The 19,382-nt window shown below is 46.9% G+C and overlaps 4 protein-coding genes across 6 annotated transcripts; all 4 read right to left on the reverse strand.

The window, feature by feature from the left end:
- Nucleotides 1-909: 909 nt before the first annotated feature.
- LOC112881950 (coumaroyl-CoA:anthocyanidin 3-O-glucoside-6''-O-coumaroyltransferase 2-like) lies at nucleotides 910-4,978 on the reverse strand. Of its 3 annotated transcripts, none has more exons than XM_025946918.1 (3): nucleotides 3,986-4,978; nucleotides 3,662-3,901; nucleotides 910-2,819 (listed from the first exon to the last, which is right to left on the reverse strand). In XM_025946918.1, exon 3 carries the CDS (start codon nucleotides 2,524-2,526, stop codon nucleotides 1,168-1,170), a length of 1,359 nt encoding a protein of 452 aa, XP_025802703.1. In that variant the 5' UTR covers nucleotides 2,527-2,819; nucleotides 3,662-3,901; nucleotides 3,986-4,978; the 3' UTR covers nucleotides 910-1,167. The 3 variants fall into 3 exon arrangements, with proteins under 3 accessions (XP_025802703.1, XP_025802776.1, XP_025802851.1); XM_025946991.1 differs by having other exon boundaries at nucleotides 3,662-3,904; XM_025947066.1 differs by lacking the exon at nucleotides 3,986-4,978 and having other exon boundaries at nucleotides 3,662-3,930.
- A 5,419-nt stretch (nucleotides 4,979-10,397) lies between these two features.
- LOC112876112 (LOB domain-containing protein 16-like) lies at nucleotides 10,398-11,342 on the reverse strand. Its single transcript, XM_025940160.1, has one exon. The coding sequence runs from the start codon at nucleotides 11,242-11,244 to the stop codon at nucleotides 10,606-10,608; it is 639 nt and encodes a 212-aa protein (XP_025795945.1). The 5' UTR covers nucleotides 11,245-11,342; the 3' UTR covers nucleotides 10,398-10,605.
- A 1,458-nt stretch (nucleotides 11,343-12,800) lies between these two features.
- Nucleotides 12,801-15,583, reverse strand: LOC112878857. The gene is made up of 5 exons (XM_025943098.1): nucleotides 15,298-15,583; nucleotides 14,219-14,502; nucleotides 14,039-14,128; nucleotides 13,473-13,876; nucleotides 12,801-13,389 (listed from the first exon to the last, which is right to left on the reverse strand). The coding sequence occupies exons 1-5, from the start codon at nucleotides 15,512-15,514 to the stop codon at nucleotides 13,125-13,127; spliced, it is 1,260 nt and encodes a 419-aa protein (XP_025798883.1). The 5' UTR covers nucleotides 15,515-15,583; the 3' UTR covers nucleotides 12,801-13,124.
- A 311-nt stretch (nucleotides 15,584-15,894) lies between these two features.
- LOC112895073 (deoxyhypusine hydroxylase-B) lies at nucleotides 15,895-19,261 on the reverse strand. Its single transcript, XM_025962947.1, has 7 exons — nucleotides 18,992-19,261; nucleotides 17,839-17,972; nucleotides 17,529-17,755; nucleotides 17,296-17,434; nucleotides 16,522-16,648; nucleotides 16,306-16,424; nucleotides 15,895-16,221 (listed from the first exon to the last, which is right to left on the reverse strand). Exons 1-7 carry the CDS (start codon nucleotides 19,146-19,148, stop codon nucleotides 16,189-16,191), a joined length of 936 nt encoding a protein of 311 aa, XP_025818732.1. The 5' UTR covers nucleotides 19,149-19,261; the 3' UTR covers nucleotides 15,895-16,188.
- Between the last annotated feature and the right edge of the window lie 121 nt (nucleotides 19,262-19,382).

The following is a 19,382-nucleotide window of genomic DNA, read 5'->3' on the forward strand; positions in this document are numbered from 1 at the left end:
CCATAATAAGGCCCAAATCCAACAAACAACTGCAAGCGAAATTGAAATCCCAGAGGAATTGAAATCTACTTAATAAATTATTTAATAAATTAGACTATTTAGCTTATAATTTAACATCCTATCACTTTCCAACTACTTCTTTCCAAAGTTTATATCCTAAATTTATAAGATGGAAGATGGAAATTGATTCTATACACTACTAAGCTATGTTTCTATTCCGTAACTTATACCACGCTCTTTAGCACACTCATTTATAGTAGAAATATAGCACATAAGTATCTCTCTCGCATGGTCAACAATAGTATATAAATATATTACGTATATAATTATATTAATTTAATAGATCTATTAGTTTAATAGATTTATGTCTAAATTATGATTATTAGAATGGAATTCAATTCCAAAGTTCCAAACGGGTCTGAGCTAAATTTTCATTTCTCAACTTTTGTACGCTGCTTATTTTTTAAAAAAAATAGAATTCCAGGGAAACATGTGCTCTACGTCTCCACAGACGAAGGGTCAACAACCACCGAAAAAGGGGATTGTGCCAAGAAGAAACAGCGTAGTTGATGTAGCACTATTGCGGTTGCTTAGCTGGCCGCACCAGCAACAGCCCAAGAAAGCTCATGCCATGATGCAGACACCTAACGAAACGAACGAGCCAGAAATCTTGGACAAGAACACCTCTGCATTTTGCCGTGGCCTAACCTCAAAAGGACCTGCCCTGACCTCTCCAGAGCAACGTTACTCTGAATTTGATCCGACGAGGTCAATGCCCGGAGAACACGCGAGACCTAAAATTTGGCTGGAAGACGAATAACAACAGACGCGTCTCACCTACACGTTGTTTTCATCGGCGAATCCGTCGAAAAGACAAGATGGTATTCAAAGCGAAGCGAGAGATTCAGATAGTTCAGAATTGGTTTCGTCAGTCCAACCTGATTCAGTTCTGTAACTATGCCTGTCCAACAGTCTGCACTTTGATCATACTCATGTTTATCAATCAACGAAGATTCTCACATATACACTTCTTTCGATTATCTATATTACTACTATCCCTTAACCACCAAATTATGCCACCAGCAATTGCAATTTGCATGCGGATAAACAACTTCACAAGCAGCACCAAACCATAGCTGACCACCTGCAAGCCAAGGCGTGCCGTGCTCACAGCTGCTCCAATCCGTCGGAGAAGCAGGAGCTGAAGCGCGCCATCTCGGCCTCCGGCAGCACCACGCCGATCTCGATCCCGGCCTGCGCGTCGCGCCCCTCCGCCAGCGACACCGTGCCGGGCGTCTTGTCGATGGACACCAGCTCCACCTTCTTCGGCACGCCGAGCCCCAAGTCGGTCTCGTACACGCCGTACCGCGGCGACCCGCCCACCGACATCGGCCGCTCCGGGACCAGCGACAGGATCTTGTGGAACCACCCGCCGGCGCCGGCCAGCACGCCGTCGTCCAGCGCCCTGATGGACGCGCCGATCGCCGCGGCCGCGGCCACCACGCCGTCGCCGCCCAGCAGCTCGCCCAGGCCCACCTCCACGAAGCACGGGCGCAGGCAGTTGCCAAGGTACTCCTGCGGGATCGGCGGCGCCAGGCGCCGGCGGCATTCCACCGAGAACAGCAGGTGCGCGCGCCGCTCCGCGTCCGCGCACCCGCCGTCCACCCGCGCCAGGCAGGCCCACGCGAACGCGCACGCCACCGTGAACGCCGAGCAGTGGACGCGCCCGCCGCCCTCGGCGACGACGCGCTGCTTCAGCTTATCGATGCGGTCGCGGGTGAGCGCGAACGACGCGATGACCAGCTTCGGCGGCGGCCCCGTCCGTGGCGGAGGAGGAGGCGGGGCGTTGGCTGCCAGTTGACGCATTTCGTCGAGCGTCCTGGCGGCAAGTCCCTCGGGATCGGCGACCACGCCACGGTCCAGGAACGGCGGCGGTGGCAGCGCGCCTTCGGCGGACTCCTCGCCGGCGGCCACCCGGCACTGGCCAGCCCAGGTCTTCACGAAGTGCATGTAGCTGGAATCGTCACAGGCCACGTGGTGGATGGACACGCCGACGGCGATCCCCCGGCCGGCGAACACCGTGACCTGCGCCGCCGCGAGAGCGAAGGTCCCGTCTTCCGTCCGGGGAAGCTGCGGCACCAGCGCGTACAGCCGGGCAACATCCCTCGGGGCGCCGCCGGACAGCTCGTCGAAGTCATCGGAGCTCTCAGCGACGGTGAGCTCGACGCCCTCGCCCGCATCCCCACCCGCGGAGAAGAACTCGTACCCGCCGCCCCCGTCCGGGCACGGGCGGACGCGGCCGAGCAGCGGGTAGAACCAGTGCAGCGCGGTGGAGAGGGAGGACACGAGGGGCGGCAGGAGGCGGGCGGTGAATTGCTCCGCCGTGTGCGGGTAGGGGTAGAAGAAGACGCGCTCCACGGGGCCGGTGAAGAGCCACGGGACGTCGAAGAAAGTGAGCGGGAGCACGCCGCCGGGCGCCGGAGGCGAGGCCGCCACCGTGAGCCTGTCAAGAACCTTGGTGGCCATGGGGAATTGGAGACGCCCCTCCTCTGCTTCGGTGCCCGGAGCCGCAGCAGGGGGAGGAGAAGGGGAGGGAGGGCAGATCAGAGGAAGGGTGGTGATTCAGATCCACCAAACACAAGCACTAGAAGAAGAGGCTTTTTGGTGCCTGCTGGTGGTTGGAAATGTGACCAAAATCCGCCTCGTCTCCTCCCCTGCTGCTGCCTCCTGATTGTCTGTCTCCATTCTTAATTGCTGCGTGTGCATCTGTAATCTCTTCTCCCGCGGATTTCTCTCTGAAACATGTCAGCAGGTTCTCCCTATCCAAGAACACAAAAACATTGTCTGTGACAGACTGACGATCTGTGCTGCAGTAAGCCAGTAACGATAACGACACTCCCGGTCAGAGAATAAACTGACAATCACAGGCACGGAGAAGACGAAGCTCCAGCAAGTGAAATGTTCACTGAATTTCTAGTGTAGTTACAACAGTACAAAGCAAAGCTTAACCAGATGTCAGTTGGGTAACTTCTGTCCTGAGAGTAACCTGATGACAGGCTCGGACAGCACCAGGGGCCAACGCCATGGTTTAGCTGTTCAGTGGAAGCGTAAAACGACAGTAACTGAAATTCTAGTGCAGGCGTGCAGCTACAACGTTAGGCTGTCTCCAACAGGAGACTCTAAACCGTTCTTTATCCTATATATATAGAGAAGATTTCGTTCTCTGAACGCTCCAGCAGCGTTCTCTAAATGGTTCTCTAAAATAGAGAACGCTACAGGTTTCCTCTATATACAGAGATTCTCTCTACTCTTCTCTATTTTCTCTTTACGTTTTAAACACTGGATTAAATAAAAATAAAATATGTCCATAGCATTTGAGGTATGATAAATACGTACGTACAAAAATTTGGAACAAAATACGTTTCTAATATAGGGTTTAATGTATAGAGAACGAGATTTAGAGAACGTTGTTATAGAGAAATGAGATATAGAGGAGAGAATCTTGTAGAGAAGTCTGTAAATGACGGATATAAAGAAGGATATAAAGAACGACGGTTGGAGATAGCCTTAGAATCAGAGTATGAACGTGCAGTACAGCAATACTAAGAGAAATGCCAAATCAACCGGGTATCTCCTTATCAAAGAAAATAGAAATAACAACCTGGTATCTGCACACTCAGGTAACGATGCAGTGTTTGATCCCATGATCAGGGGTGGTGTCGCCCATGTGTCTCTGTCAAACAGGCATCCAATGACATCATTGTCAAAATTTCTGTTAAGCATCTCTGTTCTCCAGCTTATGATTTTGAACCCACATGTCCTTTCAGGCATCCAATTGATTATATCAAGGGTTGCAGACTTGCAGTGCTACGCATCCGTGCTCCAGTAAGGCCCTTGGAATCTACTGAAGAGGAGGCAAATTCGGGAAGAGTCAGCTCTCTGATTGAAAAAGGGTTGTCAATATGTGTCGGCGCCATGTGCTTACCCTCATGGAAGATGTCTTTACCTTCAGAGGACTTCACTTTGATTCGCTTATCTGGACCATGTTCTTGATCTCATTTTTATATAAAACAAGAGAGAGATGCAGAGCTTTATCCTGATAATTACATACTAATTTAACAGAAGGTTAGACCTTTGAAATAGATCCTAAACTCGAATGCACAAAGAAATCGTGTAAGTAAAGACCTCCCAAGCCATAAGATATTCAGGAACGAAGTTGTGGTTAGAGCAATTGCAAAGAGGAAAACTTTGCACTAAATGTAGTAGCTGGTGTGGCCTTGAGAAATGATGGTCACTTAACAGTACCAGAACATGTTAGCAGTCTTGGTTGTGGCCAACAACAAAGGAAGTTGCTTTGATGACAAGGCATGAACTAACAAGCAGACCTACAACAACCTAACTTAATGGAGCCTCTCCAGTATCAACTAAAAGGTCGAAAGTACAACAACCTAACTGAATGGAGCCTCCTATAAATTATGAGCTTTCAGGTTCATCGAAAGCCAAGAACTGATCCTCGAGAGCAAAGAGGGAAATGGTGAAATTATTATTTGCTTTAGTTGAAGGAGCTTGTACTCCAAGTTTGAGGTGAATGGGAAAAGACACTTGAAGTGCTTCTGAAATCAAAGGCATATCTCAAAAAGAAATGATGCAGTGGTTGATCACCGATCCCTCGATGGAAAAATTATTCCGACTTTCATGGTCATAAATAATTAGTACCGAAATTTATATATAAAAAGGTGCAGCATCAGGATGGCCAAAAATCGACACTTGATATAGCACGTAGATAACTCAAGTGACATTCTTGATGTTGGACATACAAGTGACAGGAACATGAGCCATATTTGAGACATAAGATCCGAAATTACCATTTACCAAGATGCAAATCACTAAACCATAGCAGAGATATGTTATCTCTTACACTGCCCAGAGACTAAATTGCACTACCAATGTGATCCAATTTCACTGAAAACAGGAATATCTGCAGCACAAAAACAGTTGTTAATACCATAAAATAGTTTCTTTTGGCATATTATCTCATTCCACTAACCAGCTTTTTTAACAAAGAAAATAGAGATAACGACAATGGTCAATTATTAAATATTGATCCATGACATAAATAGACATCTTTAGATTGAGAAAAAGAAGGTTCTATCTTTCCTGACTGGAAATGAACCACAACTAGAAGCACAACAATTTAGAAAGATTAGTGGACCCCAACAAAAGGCACTAAAATTAAGAAAGGTTATTACCTAGTCTGAAATAAACCTGACCTACTTTCATATTTCTCCATCGCTGCAAAAACAAAAACATCTATGCACTGACATCTAACTGAGATCAGAATATTCAGAAGTTGAAGAACAATGCAAAGGGTAAAAAGGGAAAATATGATAGATAGCTACAATGAACCGAATAGGTAGTGTACCTGCTGGAGGTAGGGAAAACATCTATGTAGTGTATGATGGGAGTAGCTCTGAAGTATGAGAGCAGAGACTGATTACACAACTCAGATGGACAGGGGGTTGTTGTATCGACATAGAAGCAAAACTATGATGATTTCTCTCCTCCTTCTATTACAATGTCAATTTTTGCATCGTCTGAAACTGGATCACGGAGCCAAATCAAAGCATACCGTACATAACACCACGCTGGATCACGAAGCCGAAATGGCCAAAGAGCGCAGATCAAATCAGAGTTCTACTCGAGTTTCATCGCACCAAATCAGAGGCTTCAGAATCCAGAATTCCAGATACCTGAAGGGCAACAGATCGAACGGAGCAGGAGCGACGGATGATGCATTCCGGTGTGGTTGTGAGTCTGTGAATCCGCCTACGCCTCCTGTTCAGTAATCAGTAAGACGACGGCGACGCCGGAGATGAGGAGCGGAGCCGAGCTCTAGCTACCTCTAAAGAAGAACAGAGATTGCCTGCCGCCATGCCATTCTGCTCTTCAATGGTAAAGAACCTAGGGACAGGAGGACACCATCCCACTGCACCGCCGTCCGTGCGCGGGCGCCGACTCCAGCCACTATTTCGCGGCGCCGGTGCTGCCGCGGCCGCATCTCGAGGGCCGATAGGGCCCCGAGATGCGCACGGGAGCTGCAGATGGAATATGGTTGCGTGAACCTGAGGGAGGATCTCACGGGATGCATCGCAGCGGGCCAGAGGGGGTCGCCGGAGGCCGCGCCGCCTCACAGTCACGGGTCACCGGTGGCAATTTCGCCGGCCAAACATTTTACAAATTAGCCACTGATTCGCAGTCGCGATCCGAACTAGCGGGTTTATGAAAGTCCACTGGTTTGTATTTACAATAAACCATCTCATTCGGATCGTGATTATTAATCGCGATCCAATTTAGAAGGTTTTATGAAAATTACTTTTCATCTGTACCCTTGGCGGCCCGGTATTTTCGCAAAATCCCCTGGTATCGATTGGACGGCCGGCTCATTTGGCAGCCTCTTCTCCGTCACCGGCTTGGCCTCCCGCCCGTCCGTCCATTGCCGCCGCCGGCCCGTCGCCGCCATATTTTGGCCTACATGTCACCTCTCGGGAATCTAGCGCAGCATCCAGCAGCAGCTCGTCGCTCCTCTGCTCCTGTAGCAAGGATGACCATCCGGAAGCGCTCAATTCGCCGGCACATCCTAGCAGCCACGCTCGAGCCATGATGCCATTGACTTGCCGTGCCATATGAGCTGCTGCCCTGCAACCGTCTTTGGTCTATCGGTGTGGCTGGTGGATTTGTCTACTTGTCCTCAAGTTTGTTGGACCGGAAAAACTTTGTCAGTGACAATTTGTGCAAAAAGACAGTGTCAGAGACTGATAATTTGTACAGTAACAAAAGTCCTGCCCGAAGAATAAACTGAATGGCACAGGCATAAAGCTCTAGCAAGTGAAATGGTTACTGTCGTACTGAGTTTATAGTATACTTGCAACAACGCAATGCAGAGGATAAGCTGATGATAGTAGGTAAGCTTGGGTTCAGAGACTAAGCTGATGACAAGCACCTGACAGTCGGCGTTAGTTGCCCAGTGAAAGTGAAAAAATTACTCAGGTAATGAGGCAGCTGTGAAATTCTAGATTCAGAGCATGAACGTAGAATACCAAGAGACATGTCAAATCAGTCTGGTATTTGCACACTCAGGTAATGAGCCAGCTGCAGTGTTGATTCCATCACAAGGACCTTGTGTCTCTGTCAAACAGGCATCCAATGACACCATTTTCAAAATTTCTGCTAAGCATTTCTGTTCTCTGGCCTAAGATTCCGAACCTGCATATCCTTTTAGGCATCCACTTAGTTATCTTAAGCTTCAGTACTACCCATCCGTGCTCCAATGCCGGAATCTACAGAAAAGTGCAGTGAAATTTTTGGAAGAGTTAGCTTTCTGATTGATAAAAGATTCAAAGGTTTTAAATGTGTGTCGGCGCCATGTGCTGACCATCATATGGTTGGAGAGTAAATTTGCAACAAAATGTACCTGCTGTGGCCTTCAGAAACAGAAGCCTAGACGAGCACAAACCCAACTGAATGGTGAGAATCAAATAAAAAACCACAAAAAGCATCTAAATCTGTCAGGAAATTATGATTCTTCAGGTTCATTGAGAGCCAAGAAGTAATCTTCAAGAGCAAAGAGTAATCTTCGAATGGGAAGAAACACCTTGTCACTTGTGACTTGTCCTTGATGAGGTTCATCAGGCATTGGAAGTGCTACTGAAATTAGATTGCATATCTCAAAAGGAAAATATGAAATGTTGATAATTGATCACTCAATGAAAACTTATTCAGACATTAATCATGGTCATAAACCATTGTCACCAGAACCTCTGAAAATTGTTTAGTAGCATCAGAATGGCACAATGGCTGACAGTTGGAACAATGACCAGATAACATTGTTTCAGCACTCCTGTGTTTCAGTACTTTAGGCCCAGGCCCGTTACGATTTGGGCATAAACCACACTAAATGCCTCCAAAGACCTTTCTCTCAAGCAAATATATAACCTGCATCCTCTAAAAACAAAGTAGCATTTTTTGGAAATAGAATATGCAGCAGTATCTCTCTTTTTATTTTTCTTAATAAAAAACAGCCGCCCGGCCAAGCCAAACACGCTCTTCGTTTGGAGAAGAACAAAACACACAAAGCTCTTGAACTGAAATGATGGAGAGGCGCAAATTCCGAGGCATCTGTTCATCATCCGGTACCAAAATGCATCCCCTAGCTTGTGTTCTTTGCTTTTCAAGCTTTATCCTGTTTGGAACAAGTGTTATTATGGTGATCACACTTGGTATTGGAGGCCAAAGTTTTGCATAGTTTGACTCCTCCATTACAAACCATGTAGCAAAGAGCCAAAGACATCACCTTCTTTTGTTCTAAAGCAGCTGCATGCACAAAACAAAAACACCAGTTTTGCTTTCCATTACGTGCTTTTATGCATGGGGATCAGTGCTAAATTATGTTGGTTGATTAGTGGGGTCTAATCACTCTCAAGTGCCATAATAAGCCTGCCATTCATTTGTGTGCTCAGCTTTGTTTGACCGATGACCGGCAGCTTCTTGACCAGCTCAATCCAACTGAACACTTGTTGATATAAAACTTACAAGACGCAAAGGGCCAAAGCGCACAAAAAACAATGAAGGTGCATTCCGCTTTATGAGACAGCCCCATCTAAACTTGTGGGGTCTGTTTCTCAGGTCATTTGATCTGCAATAGTAAACCTTATTGCAAATTAAAGAAGGATGCACAACACAAACTTTTCAGGAGAGAGAGTACATTACACAAGCTTGTGAAGTATGGATGGATGAGTATGTAGCTTGTTATCTTGAGACAGTGATAAGAACAAACTTGACACGCTGTTAGGGCCGCCTAATGTCTGTCTAGCATCCTAGGCTACCTAACCATGTGTAGATGCTGTGTTATTCTAATCCACATTAATCACGCGTTAAATCTACGGCTTTGCATCGATCAATAAAGAGGGCGGATCACAAAAGTCACTGACCTATCTTTGTTGTTAAATCAGCTACGCATTCGTCGTGTTCAAGCAGATATATAGCTCAGGATTTAATTTGAGGCTCTAGCTTGCTTGCTTAATTTGCATGCAGCAGCTTTAGAACATCTGAACAGTTAGTTGTTCTTCTTCGGCGTCACGAGCCTTGTCTATTATATATAATAGCTTTAAAAAAATGATTCAGTAGATGTTAGTATATATAGCTTCAGATAAACACATTATTAGCCTTTCCTTTTGTAATGGATTCAGTGAGAACACGCACGTCTGAATGAAATTTTAGAGTTCCAAGATACTAACCCTATAAACCTACTGCAGTGGTAAGTAAGTACTGTCCCTGTCCTTATCTGATGGCTAATCTGAAGTAAAGAAACGCCGTTGTATGTGGCTTGTCTACCTCAATTATCGCAATGTGTGATTAACATTGGGTTATGAAACCTTCTCACGGCTAGTTTGGTACAAGAAAAAATCTACCCAGTCTTTGGAGTTCCAGAGCCTTTTTCTTTCTCTGCAACACCCACTAGCTAGTATAACTTGAGGAATAAATTACTGCTTACTGGTTACCAGTAGTAACTTGGTCACTCGTCCAATCACAGTCAACCCTGCCAAGAAATTAACCATTGGGATCAGTGACCTATCTAGCCTCACCGAGTTTCTGTTTCTGTGCATATACGTGCTTATTACTAGCTAGGTTTAAAAGGTCAACGATTATGCACGTACGTAAAACATACTCCTCCGGTTGTACTGTTGTAGGAAGCAAAAGTAAACGGTGCTTGCGGCTCAGGAGTTCAGACCTGTCCTTGATCAAGGGGACAGTCACTCTGCAGGACATGGAAAATTAGGATAGCAGCAGCAGCAGCAGCAGCAGCCAATGAATGCATACAAGTCATTTTAGGGTCTCTAGAGAGCAAGAACTTGGTGCCAACTCAAAGCTGTGTGCAATAACTCTTGCTTCGACTTCTTTGTTTTGAAAAATATTACTTCGACTTTTGATGCTGAAGCTTCTAGTGGCAGTTTAGTACTCCCCGGTATCCAGTATCCACTAAAGAGCGGCTTCTGATGAGTTCTGACAGTATTATTTCCTGATGGCTTGCATGGGAGCATCGAATCAGCGCTTTTTGTGCATCAATCAGCCAGGAAAACATTAGTTCCATGTCTCACGCATGAAGACACGAATGAATGTTGGCACAAAACTTGGAGGCGAGGCTGTTTTTCAGGACCAGAGCAGTACTATCTAGTAGCACTGAAGTTCAGAGTAGTACAGTTTGACTGCATCATCTGCTGACTAACTGCTCAACTCAACACAAGAGCACTACCGTAATAAATTAAGTTTCTTATTTAGACAAAAGACTATTATTGCTACTAGTAATCATCAAAAGCATGCAGGCTCTCCCACTATAGTAGTATATGATATGATTTCTACCAGTTCTCACTAATAAGATCAGAACACTGACAATAATTTAAAAGAAAAGGAGTTCACTACTAGGAGTACAACAAGTTAATTTCCTTTCTTTTCCCCCGAATTCTAGCTCTCGCATCACTTGCATTAGCAAAGTGTGAGATCGATGGCAGCATGTCTCCAAAATGATATGCATGGTCTTATTCTACGCTTCTACAGGGAGTAGTTGGGGCTCCTCATCATGGCCTGCGCCAGGTACTGGAGGTCCCCGGCGTCCGCCGCCTTGGCGGCGCAATGCTGCGCCGCGACGACGTCGTCCCTGAAGCCTGCTGAGGCCATGAGCTCCGGCATGAAGCAGTCGCCGAGGGGCTTCCTGGCGCCGCACGCCGTGTCCTGGCGCAGCAGGGCGGTGATGCCGCTGCCGTGGTCCGCCGGCCACTGGTGGTGGCTGACCGGCGAGTGCGCGGCGCCGCCGCATGCGAGCTGCGCCTTGGCCTGCATGAGCTGGGCTTGCAGGATGGCGACCTGCTGCTGGAGCGCGAAGATCTGGGCGACGCAGCCGTAGACGGGGTCGCGGAGCCTGGCCTGCGCCTCGTAGGTGATGGTGACGACGGCCTCGCAGCGGTCGGCGACGGGGAGGTGGGAGAGCAGCTTGGAGGCGTTGCTGGCGCCGAAGACCTTGTGGATGGCGGCGAAGCGCGCGGCGCCCTGGTCGCTGCTGAAGTAGGGCGCGAAGACGCACTCGGGCACGCAGCGGCGGCGCAGGAACTTGCAGGCCCCGCACGGCGACCCGGCCCCCGTGGCGGCGGCGGCGGCGGCAGCAGCTCCTCCACTAGCAGTAGCTCCGGCCATGGCGATCGTCGATCGGTCTCGATCGATCACTCACTAGTCACCACCAGCAGTATCTAGCTAGCTAGGACGCGCAAATTAAACCTGTATGGTAGTGGTGGTGGTGGACTACCGGTGCAACTCGATCGGGAGGAGATGGATTTATAGGAAGAAGAGGAGGGGTAGACATGTAGGGCTGGGTGTCTGGTTCGAAGGGAGCAAACGTGTAAATGCTGTGTGGAAGAAAAGGAGCCCCATTGCTTGGCTTGCTTTGGCTTTGGCTTTCCACCTGCAGGCTGCAGCTCATCAGCTAGATAGTACTATGATGTTTGATTTTTATGTAGTCTTGGATTCAGAAATTCGATGGTTGGTTGGCATGGTCTTCAAACACAGCGACTTTTCGGTAAGGTAACAATTCTATACTAATTGGCAACAAATATGAAACATTTTGAACATAGTGTAATGCTGGTGATCAAAACTCAAAGGGTAGGTTAATGCACAGCGTCTAGTTTCTTGCAGTTGCAGTGGTGAAACTGAAAGGCGACGAAACGCAGAGGAGGAGGAGGATGGTGGGGCACTGTGTCGGGATTGTTACCCATGGATGGATGGACGGGACGGATTGAGGAATGGCCGGAGGAGATGATGTGACAGTTTTTTTCTCAAAAGAAAAAAGTTGCAGGTGATTGTGCACGTACGTACGTGCTTGGTGCTGCCAGGCGGCATAAAGAAATGATTTCGCGCCGAACGGCCGCACTCGTCTCTCTCGTCGATGACTGCTGTGCTTGACTCGTCGATCGCCCACCTGCCCTGGATTCCTCCTCTCGCACTCCTTGTGCTACTTGCTAGTACTACTATTTAATTATTAGTAATCTAATTAATAATCCGATGGATTGACGACGCCCATGCCATTGCTCCATTGCTTGCTTAATCGTCGCCTTTGACCACTCCATCCTCTTCTTCATCTGGCCTCCTCCTCTACTCCTTGTGTTTCAGTTCAGTCTGCTTGCCTCTCCTCTGCCTCTGCCTCTGCCTCTTCAAAACAACTTCTCCGGGTTCCCCTCGTCTCGTTTTCTGCATGCTCGTCACTAGTTTCAGTGGTTTCTCTTGCCAGGCAGTTACTACTACTACTACTGTTTCAGTTCAGGGGCACTAGCTGGTCAAGAAAACCAACGAATTGCATTACGTGTGGCAACTGAGACTGAAAAACTGCTGGCGCTAGCTCCGGCTGTGACAAAAAACAAGGTCTTCTCCACCGACAGCGCACTGCCGCCTCAACTGTCACTGCACCATCGCTCCTCACAATGGGAACCAGACCAACCTCTGGATTCTGGAATCGGAGGAGTGAACAGACACACAGCTTACCAAACCCTGCTTATATTCAAACCACAGCACAGCTTACCTTGCCAATACCACACGTTTACAAGCACAAGCACATTTGTCAACAGTCAATCAAGCTTGCAGTTACGAGGAGACGACGCAAAGAATCAAGCGATCCTGCTGCTGAATGCGATCGCAAAGAATCACCCACACGTGCACATGGTTGCCATCAACAACGCAGCTCGTGGGGATGCACCCAGATCAACACAACAGCTTTCACATTCAGTCACAACAGCTCACAAACCAGATGAGAATGAGATCATGGGAATGGACATGTCAACTCATATACGAAAAACAAAGTACAAGGCCGCAAGCTTGTCACTGAAGCAAAGGAACTCTCGCGTCATCCCCGTATTCATCACACACACTCTACGCCGAAATCCACGGAGCCAACGGATCAGGCGATGGCCGTCCTTGTTGAATTCAATTCAATCAGATAATGTTACAGTTTTCTGCAGGCCAAAGATTGGATTGTGGGTGCCGCTACGCCACAGAGGAGCAGGATCAAAAGGCATCAGCCTGCAGACTTAGCCAAGCCACTGCGTCGCCCGCCGCTCGCCACCACCGCCAACAGCATGACGGATGCTGATCTTCTCGTGGGAGTACTTCTCCTGGAGGTACTCGAAGGCATTGACGTCAAGTTTCCCGCTCACCGACTTGCCCTGCTTCCGTCGGATCTGCTGCTCTTTGATCGAGTTCCACAGCTTCACGATCGCATCCCTCTGCTGCAGTGTGAACCGGTTCACGTTGTCGTAAGCATGCTTCGCGAAGATGTCAATGGCAGTTTGCGTCCTGGCAAGCAAGATATGATATAAAACAATATAAAAACAAGCCCTAAGCATATGGATGGTGCAACTTTTTTTTAGATAACTCACCATGGAATTCTGTAACGCCGAGCAGCTATTTCTAGACATTTCAGAAGGGCCTCCCGCTGTGACTTCAGAAATCTCTTTGAATCATCCTCATCTGCTTTACTGTTGAGAGCTGCAACTTCCTTCTCTCGAGCTCTCTCAGACTTCTTTGGCTTGTTTGCAAGGAGATCATCTAAACCAAAAGGATCAGACGATTCTTCCCCTGACCCTGAGGCTGCAGCATATGTGCTATCATCTGGCAGAGAGTTGGAAGCTGCAGTTGGAACACTATCACCTGCTTTATTCTCTGTCGTCGTGTCAGTTTTGCTTGCAGCTGCAAGAGCTGCAGCTTCATCATTGTCATCATCCGCCATTGCCATTGGCAGAGCTGAGATGGCTTCTTTGATCTTTCCAACAGCCTTGGAGAACTATAAAAATAAAAGCAGATAAGTACCCCGTGGTTGATGCATAGGGCAACGAAATATGTGGCTAGTCTGACTGCATATCTAAAGTAAAGCATCAGCCACATATAACTATAGTACTTAGATTGACAAGATAAGCAACATGTGTGTTCAGAAAAATATACTGACCACAAAACTGTCATCAGTGAAAAGATCATTGGCCACCACTGCATGCAGCACCCATATGTCGAATTGATTTTTCCGCTGTTGGCTGAATAACTGCACATTGATCACAGTTTTGTAAGTGCATCATGTACTGACTTCACATAACTGGACAACTATTTGTTTTAAGGACAGTGGAAACTTTACCTCTGTCACACTCTGAGCAGCACTGAATAGTGTGTGGTAATCTGCTCGTACAGAAGGCTCATTGCATGCTCCTGGGGAAGACATTGCAGCTTCTAAAATGCCAAAGAAGTGGTTGATTGTCCCAGGCTTGACACTTCCAGCTTCAATAAGCTGCAGAGCTAATTTTGATGCCTTGCTGAATTTAGAAGGTTTCCCTATGTGCGAAGTTATCTTCTGCATAGCCTCAAGTATTTGCGTTTCTGAAGCATCAACAGTTGTTCTGAACCGAAGACGTCTCTCGGGAACTGTGAGAAAACATGAAAATGAGTTTGCTTATTTGTTCTTACAACAAGAAATAGTTGAGAAGAGACCATACAGACATTTCATATACCAATACAGGAACAAAGAATAAGTACAAGGAATGCATCACTAATAGGTGTCTTCTCGCAAGTAACAGGGCAAAAACTCAGTGAGCAGAATCTGGTATTGGTAACGACAGAATTCACGCAGGGACCTCTGCTTAAGTTAATCAGAGTGCAAATTCCTACAATTTTCCTGAACATTCTGGCTAAATTAAGTGCATCTGTAACTCTAGCATACTGCATACACCTACAATATTTTTGCTCTAAAAAGCGAGAAGAAGCTGTTATTATCCAAGCGCAAAGCAAAGCTAAGAGGAGGCGATTACGATTTGAGTCTTACATGATACCTAGGATACTAGCCAGGACTAAGCAATTCTGCCTGCCTTAGTAACCAATCTCAAGCCACCTACCCAAATATCACCCCCTTTGCCCTCATTGAGCTCATCCTGGGCGATCGGTACTGGGAGTACTCCAATCCCGACCTGAAATCCCATATCCTCTGTGTGGTCAAGCTCGCACATCGACCCAGGCAGCAAGCAATTCAGACCTCCTACAGGCCGGTTGCTGCTCAATCCTAATGTGCTGACTCCAGCTGAGGTCAATTCAAAGGTACGCATATAAACGATTACGGGCGGCTTCCAATTCCAATTGAAAGCGACGGGAGGAGCAGCAGAAGCGGCAGTATGTTCCCGGTTGGAAAGCACAAGAGGTGATGGGGCAGAACTGCAGAGATCTCACCATGGGCTTCGGGCGCGGCAGACGCGGGGGCGGGAGGGGGGGAGGTAGTAGTGTCGGAGGAGGAGGGCTTGCTCCGCTTGAGAGAGCTCTTCAGCGCGGGCTTCGGCGGCGGCGGCGGCAGCGCGGGAGGAGGCGGCGGCGCGAGGGAGGCCGCGCCGCCGGCCGGGGCGGCGGCGGCGGGCGGAGGAAGGCCTTCGAAGAGGTCGTCGGAGGACATGACGGTGGTGGTTTGTTGGGCTTCGGAGGAGCCAGACAAGAAAGAAGGGGAAGAAGAGAAGAGACCAGGCTGCAGCGGTGCAGCCCACGGGCCATCGATAACCGAAATGGAATTGATCGATTGAACACGGCCGAGCCACCAGGTGTAGGTGTTTATGGGCCTGGATTTTTTGCTTCTCTTGATCCATTACTCTTTTTTTATTATTATTATTTCCCCATATTTCCGTTCGAAAGGAAGTTATTCCATCAATTTTGTTTTCTTTTGAATTAAAATTTATTCTAGGTACACGGTTTTTTGTCGGTAATATAAAGTTTTGTCCTAGATATATGAGATTTCTTTTAAGCTACTATCGTCGGTAATATAAAGTACGTACCAGGAGCTAGTACAAACCATTGTCAGAAAAATGCAAACTGCCCAACTTCATAAGTTTCTCTAGATTACATGGTTTTCGTGTCCTTCTCTCTTCAGCTGCTCAATATTTCAGCCTCCATATCGCGATTGACAAAAAAAAAATCCTATCAGGATAGAGTATCATCAAAGCCCACGGAAATATAACTGGTGCAGTCACGTTAACCAAAGCTTTCAGTCCCTTCAACGAGTGATCATCCATGAACAGGAGCCTAGCCTAGGCACTTGTAGCTCGAATGAGTAACACCAACAACGGAGGGGGACTCCTACTGTACATGAGGAGTCTGAAGGAACAGAAACTGCATGGAAAGTGAACATTGGATTAAATTCACATGAAAGATCTTACGTGACAGATAGTTCTTTGTGGCGATCTAGGCATGTACCTCAAAGGACTTGCCCGATCTCTCATACTCGAGCATACTGAGAGCTACTTCACAGCTCTGCGAGACTATGGGCTCAGGATCCTTCGCAAACTCCTCCAAAAGCGCAATGCTTTCTTGATCTAAAACACAACAAACCACAATCTCAGGTAACTATACAAATTCTATGCATGGACTGGAGTTGGTAAAGGCATTCTGCCAAAACTTGCAGTTAATTACCTGCGATTGAACCTAGGGCTTCAGCAGCTTCATGCCTGACCATTGGATGCTCACAGACATCCTTCAGGACTGCAGAAAGTGCATCTGAAGCGGCTTTATTTTGCAGCTGACCTAACACATAAGCAACCTGCAGAATAATACAGAGAAAAAGGCATTACATTGGATAAAACCAAAGGCATTGAAATGCCAAGATAAAAAATTACTTAATTCTTACAAGGAATATGATATTACGACCTTGGTAAATCAGGCAACGTGCACACTAGATCTGAAGCAGTTTCACAACACAAATCCTAGTATCCTACTCTGATATCTTGTTAATAATTTTTTTTCTTTCCATAAAAGGGAAACACCAGACTTCCACTCCATTGCTAAATAAATATAGCAGAAAAATTTCATGACGGTCCTAGTGCCAATAAATTGAGAAATTGTAACTGGATGTTGTCACTTTGTCCTTTCTAACGCAACAAGACAGGTGCAACTGACAACCCAATTGACATTATACGTACATAGAAAAACTAAGTTGCAAGGTCTGTCCTCAACTCCATCTCAATTGATTATGCTAAAATTCACATTTTCAAGTGTAAATGACAAATAATAAGCCAGACTATCAGAACCTTAAAACGCAAGTCATGGACTAACAAACAAATTCCCTTTAGAATTCAGGAACAGTTTTGAGTAAAAAAATGAAACAATATAAAGGATACTTTCCGTGGTGCCTGATTCATGATTGTAGAAAAGAGATGCAAACAAGGATTAGCTAAATTTCAAGGAAACCTCATGCCGTAGAAGAGCACTTTTGACGCCCAGAGCTGCAACAATAGCAGAAACAGCAGCATCTGCACCATCATTCCTAAGTGCAAAAAGAGCTGCATAACGTTCGTACATGCTTTCTTGCTCATTGAGGAGAAGATCCCTGAAAAATTTCCACCACGTTGACAGTGGAAAGGCCGTGTACATAAAATACAATTGACACATGTAAGAACCCCTTGAAAGTTGAAAAGGAATACCTTAATTGGTCTACTGAAAGTCCATGTTTTGCAGGCAGTGCTGGATCAACTGAGAGATAGGGTGAAGTGGTCGTACTCTCAGCCCCATTAACTTTCTTCTGCTCTTCTATCCGTCTTAGTGCCAGCTCGCAAGTTTCTTGTACCTCCACAGCAGGATCAGCTGTTAAACTTTCCTCCAACAGGGGAACGCTCTTTTCCAGGCCAATAGCTCCAAGAGCTTCAGCAGCCTAATCAATAAACATATACAATTGCTCAACATGGACACCCAATCACCATAAGCAGAATGTAATTTCGAAAATTCAGTGACTACCTCATGGCGTACAATTGGATGTAGAGAAAGATCTTTGAGAACTGACACTAATGCGGGAATAGCCTGAGCATCCTGCATCTGCCCTAGTGCAAATGCAGCCTCATGGGCCAGCAAGTTAGAAGGATCCCTTGCAGCTGAACATTGTAGAAAATATGTCAGGTTCTCTTAACCCCTACCCTTTGATCTCTCAAACACTAAGTTACAAAAATCTGAAACTACACGGCTAATAGTGCAACAATGGGTGGATGCAAATCAGGCCCTTCATGTGCTTTTCACTTCTTGGAAGAGCAAAGAAGTGCCATTCGTCTAGTACAGTTTTCTTTTTTCAGTAATTGACTAAGAAAAAATTGATAGACATTAAGATCTAGCAGACATTGTCTATAAATGATCACTGTTGACAGCAGACTAAGTAAACAACAAAATCTCAGTACTATACACATCAATAAGGAAGAAAAACCGTGGGTATTAGAAGTTTCAGGAAATTAAATGTACTACATGGAAATAAGTATTAAATAGCCGCACACAATGAAACAAAACCACAATTTGGGATAAGCACTCTACATAACAAATATATCAGATGCCATACTTTTAGCAAGTCCTACAAAGTGCTAGGTGGTAAGTGCTAAATTATTTTACAGAATTTATGGATATATCCCCCAAATCATTGGTGGCAGCTGATAATTTACTCACTGAAACTCAGCCTAAACCTAAAACTTAGTGTTATATAATATTAGTATTAGACAACTAATGCTAGCATACAATGAGCTAGTGCAGCCTGTCTAGATCAGTTTGATGGATAATGCAAAGAATCTAACTGAAGATTAAATCTTTGTAGTATCATCAGTTCATCACCTCAGCACTATTAGAGACCGTGAGGCCACTGAAATTTGGAGCTAAACCGGAGAAGTGCCTAGGACCAATAGTGCTGCAATCAAGGCAGCAAATTAGTGAACTACAACGCAGCATCCACTGTATCTACTCAATTAGTTCGGGAATGCACTAGGGACTAAAATTCTGTTGCTGAAACTAATCCATAAGCTGATAAAGCCTTCAAACCCTCCTGCAGTGGAGCCTAAAGCCCGCCACTACTCGCCGACAACGACCACCAAGCTTTGAGGAGTAGCAGAGATGAGGCAGTGGAGTGAGGTGAGACCTTGGAGGAGGGCACTGCGCGGGGCTTCCCCGCGGAGGTTGCGGAGGGAGAAGAGCGCCCGGAAGCGCTCGGCGATGGGCTGCTCCGCGTCCAGCAGCCGCTCGCAGAGGAACCGCTCCATCTCTGCGGAAGGCTCGAACGCGGAGGAGACCGCCATCTCACGCCGGCGATTTGGTGCGATTCACGCGGCGAGGTGATCACTGGCGGCGGCGGCGGCGGCGGCGGCGGCAGCTGCTGTAAGAAAATCCCGCGTCGGAAAGAGAGAGAGAGAGAGGAGGAGGAGGAGGAGTTGCGTCGAGTCGACGCGGGCCGTCCGATCGAAGCGCCCCCACGTCACCTGCACTCTCGAGATGCTGCCACCTATGCGCACGGCCGATAAGGACCTATCACT

Source organism: Panicum hallii, chromosome 1, assembly GCF_002211085.1.
Source record: "Panicum hallii strain FIL2 chromosome 1, PHallii_v3.1, whole genome shotgun sequence".
Lineage (NCBI taxonomy): Eukaryota > Viridiplantae > Streptophyta > Magnoliopsida > Poales > Poaceae > Panicum > Panicum hallii.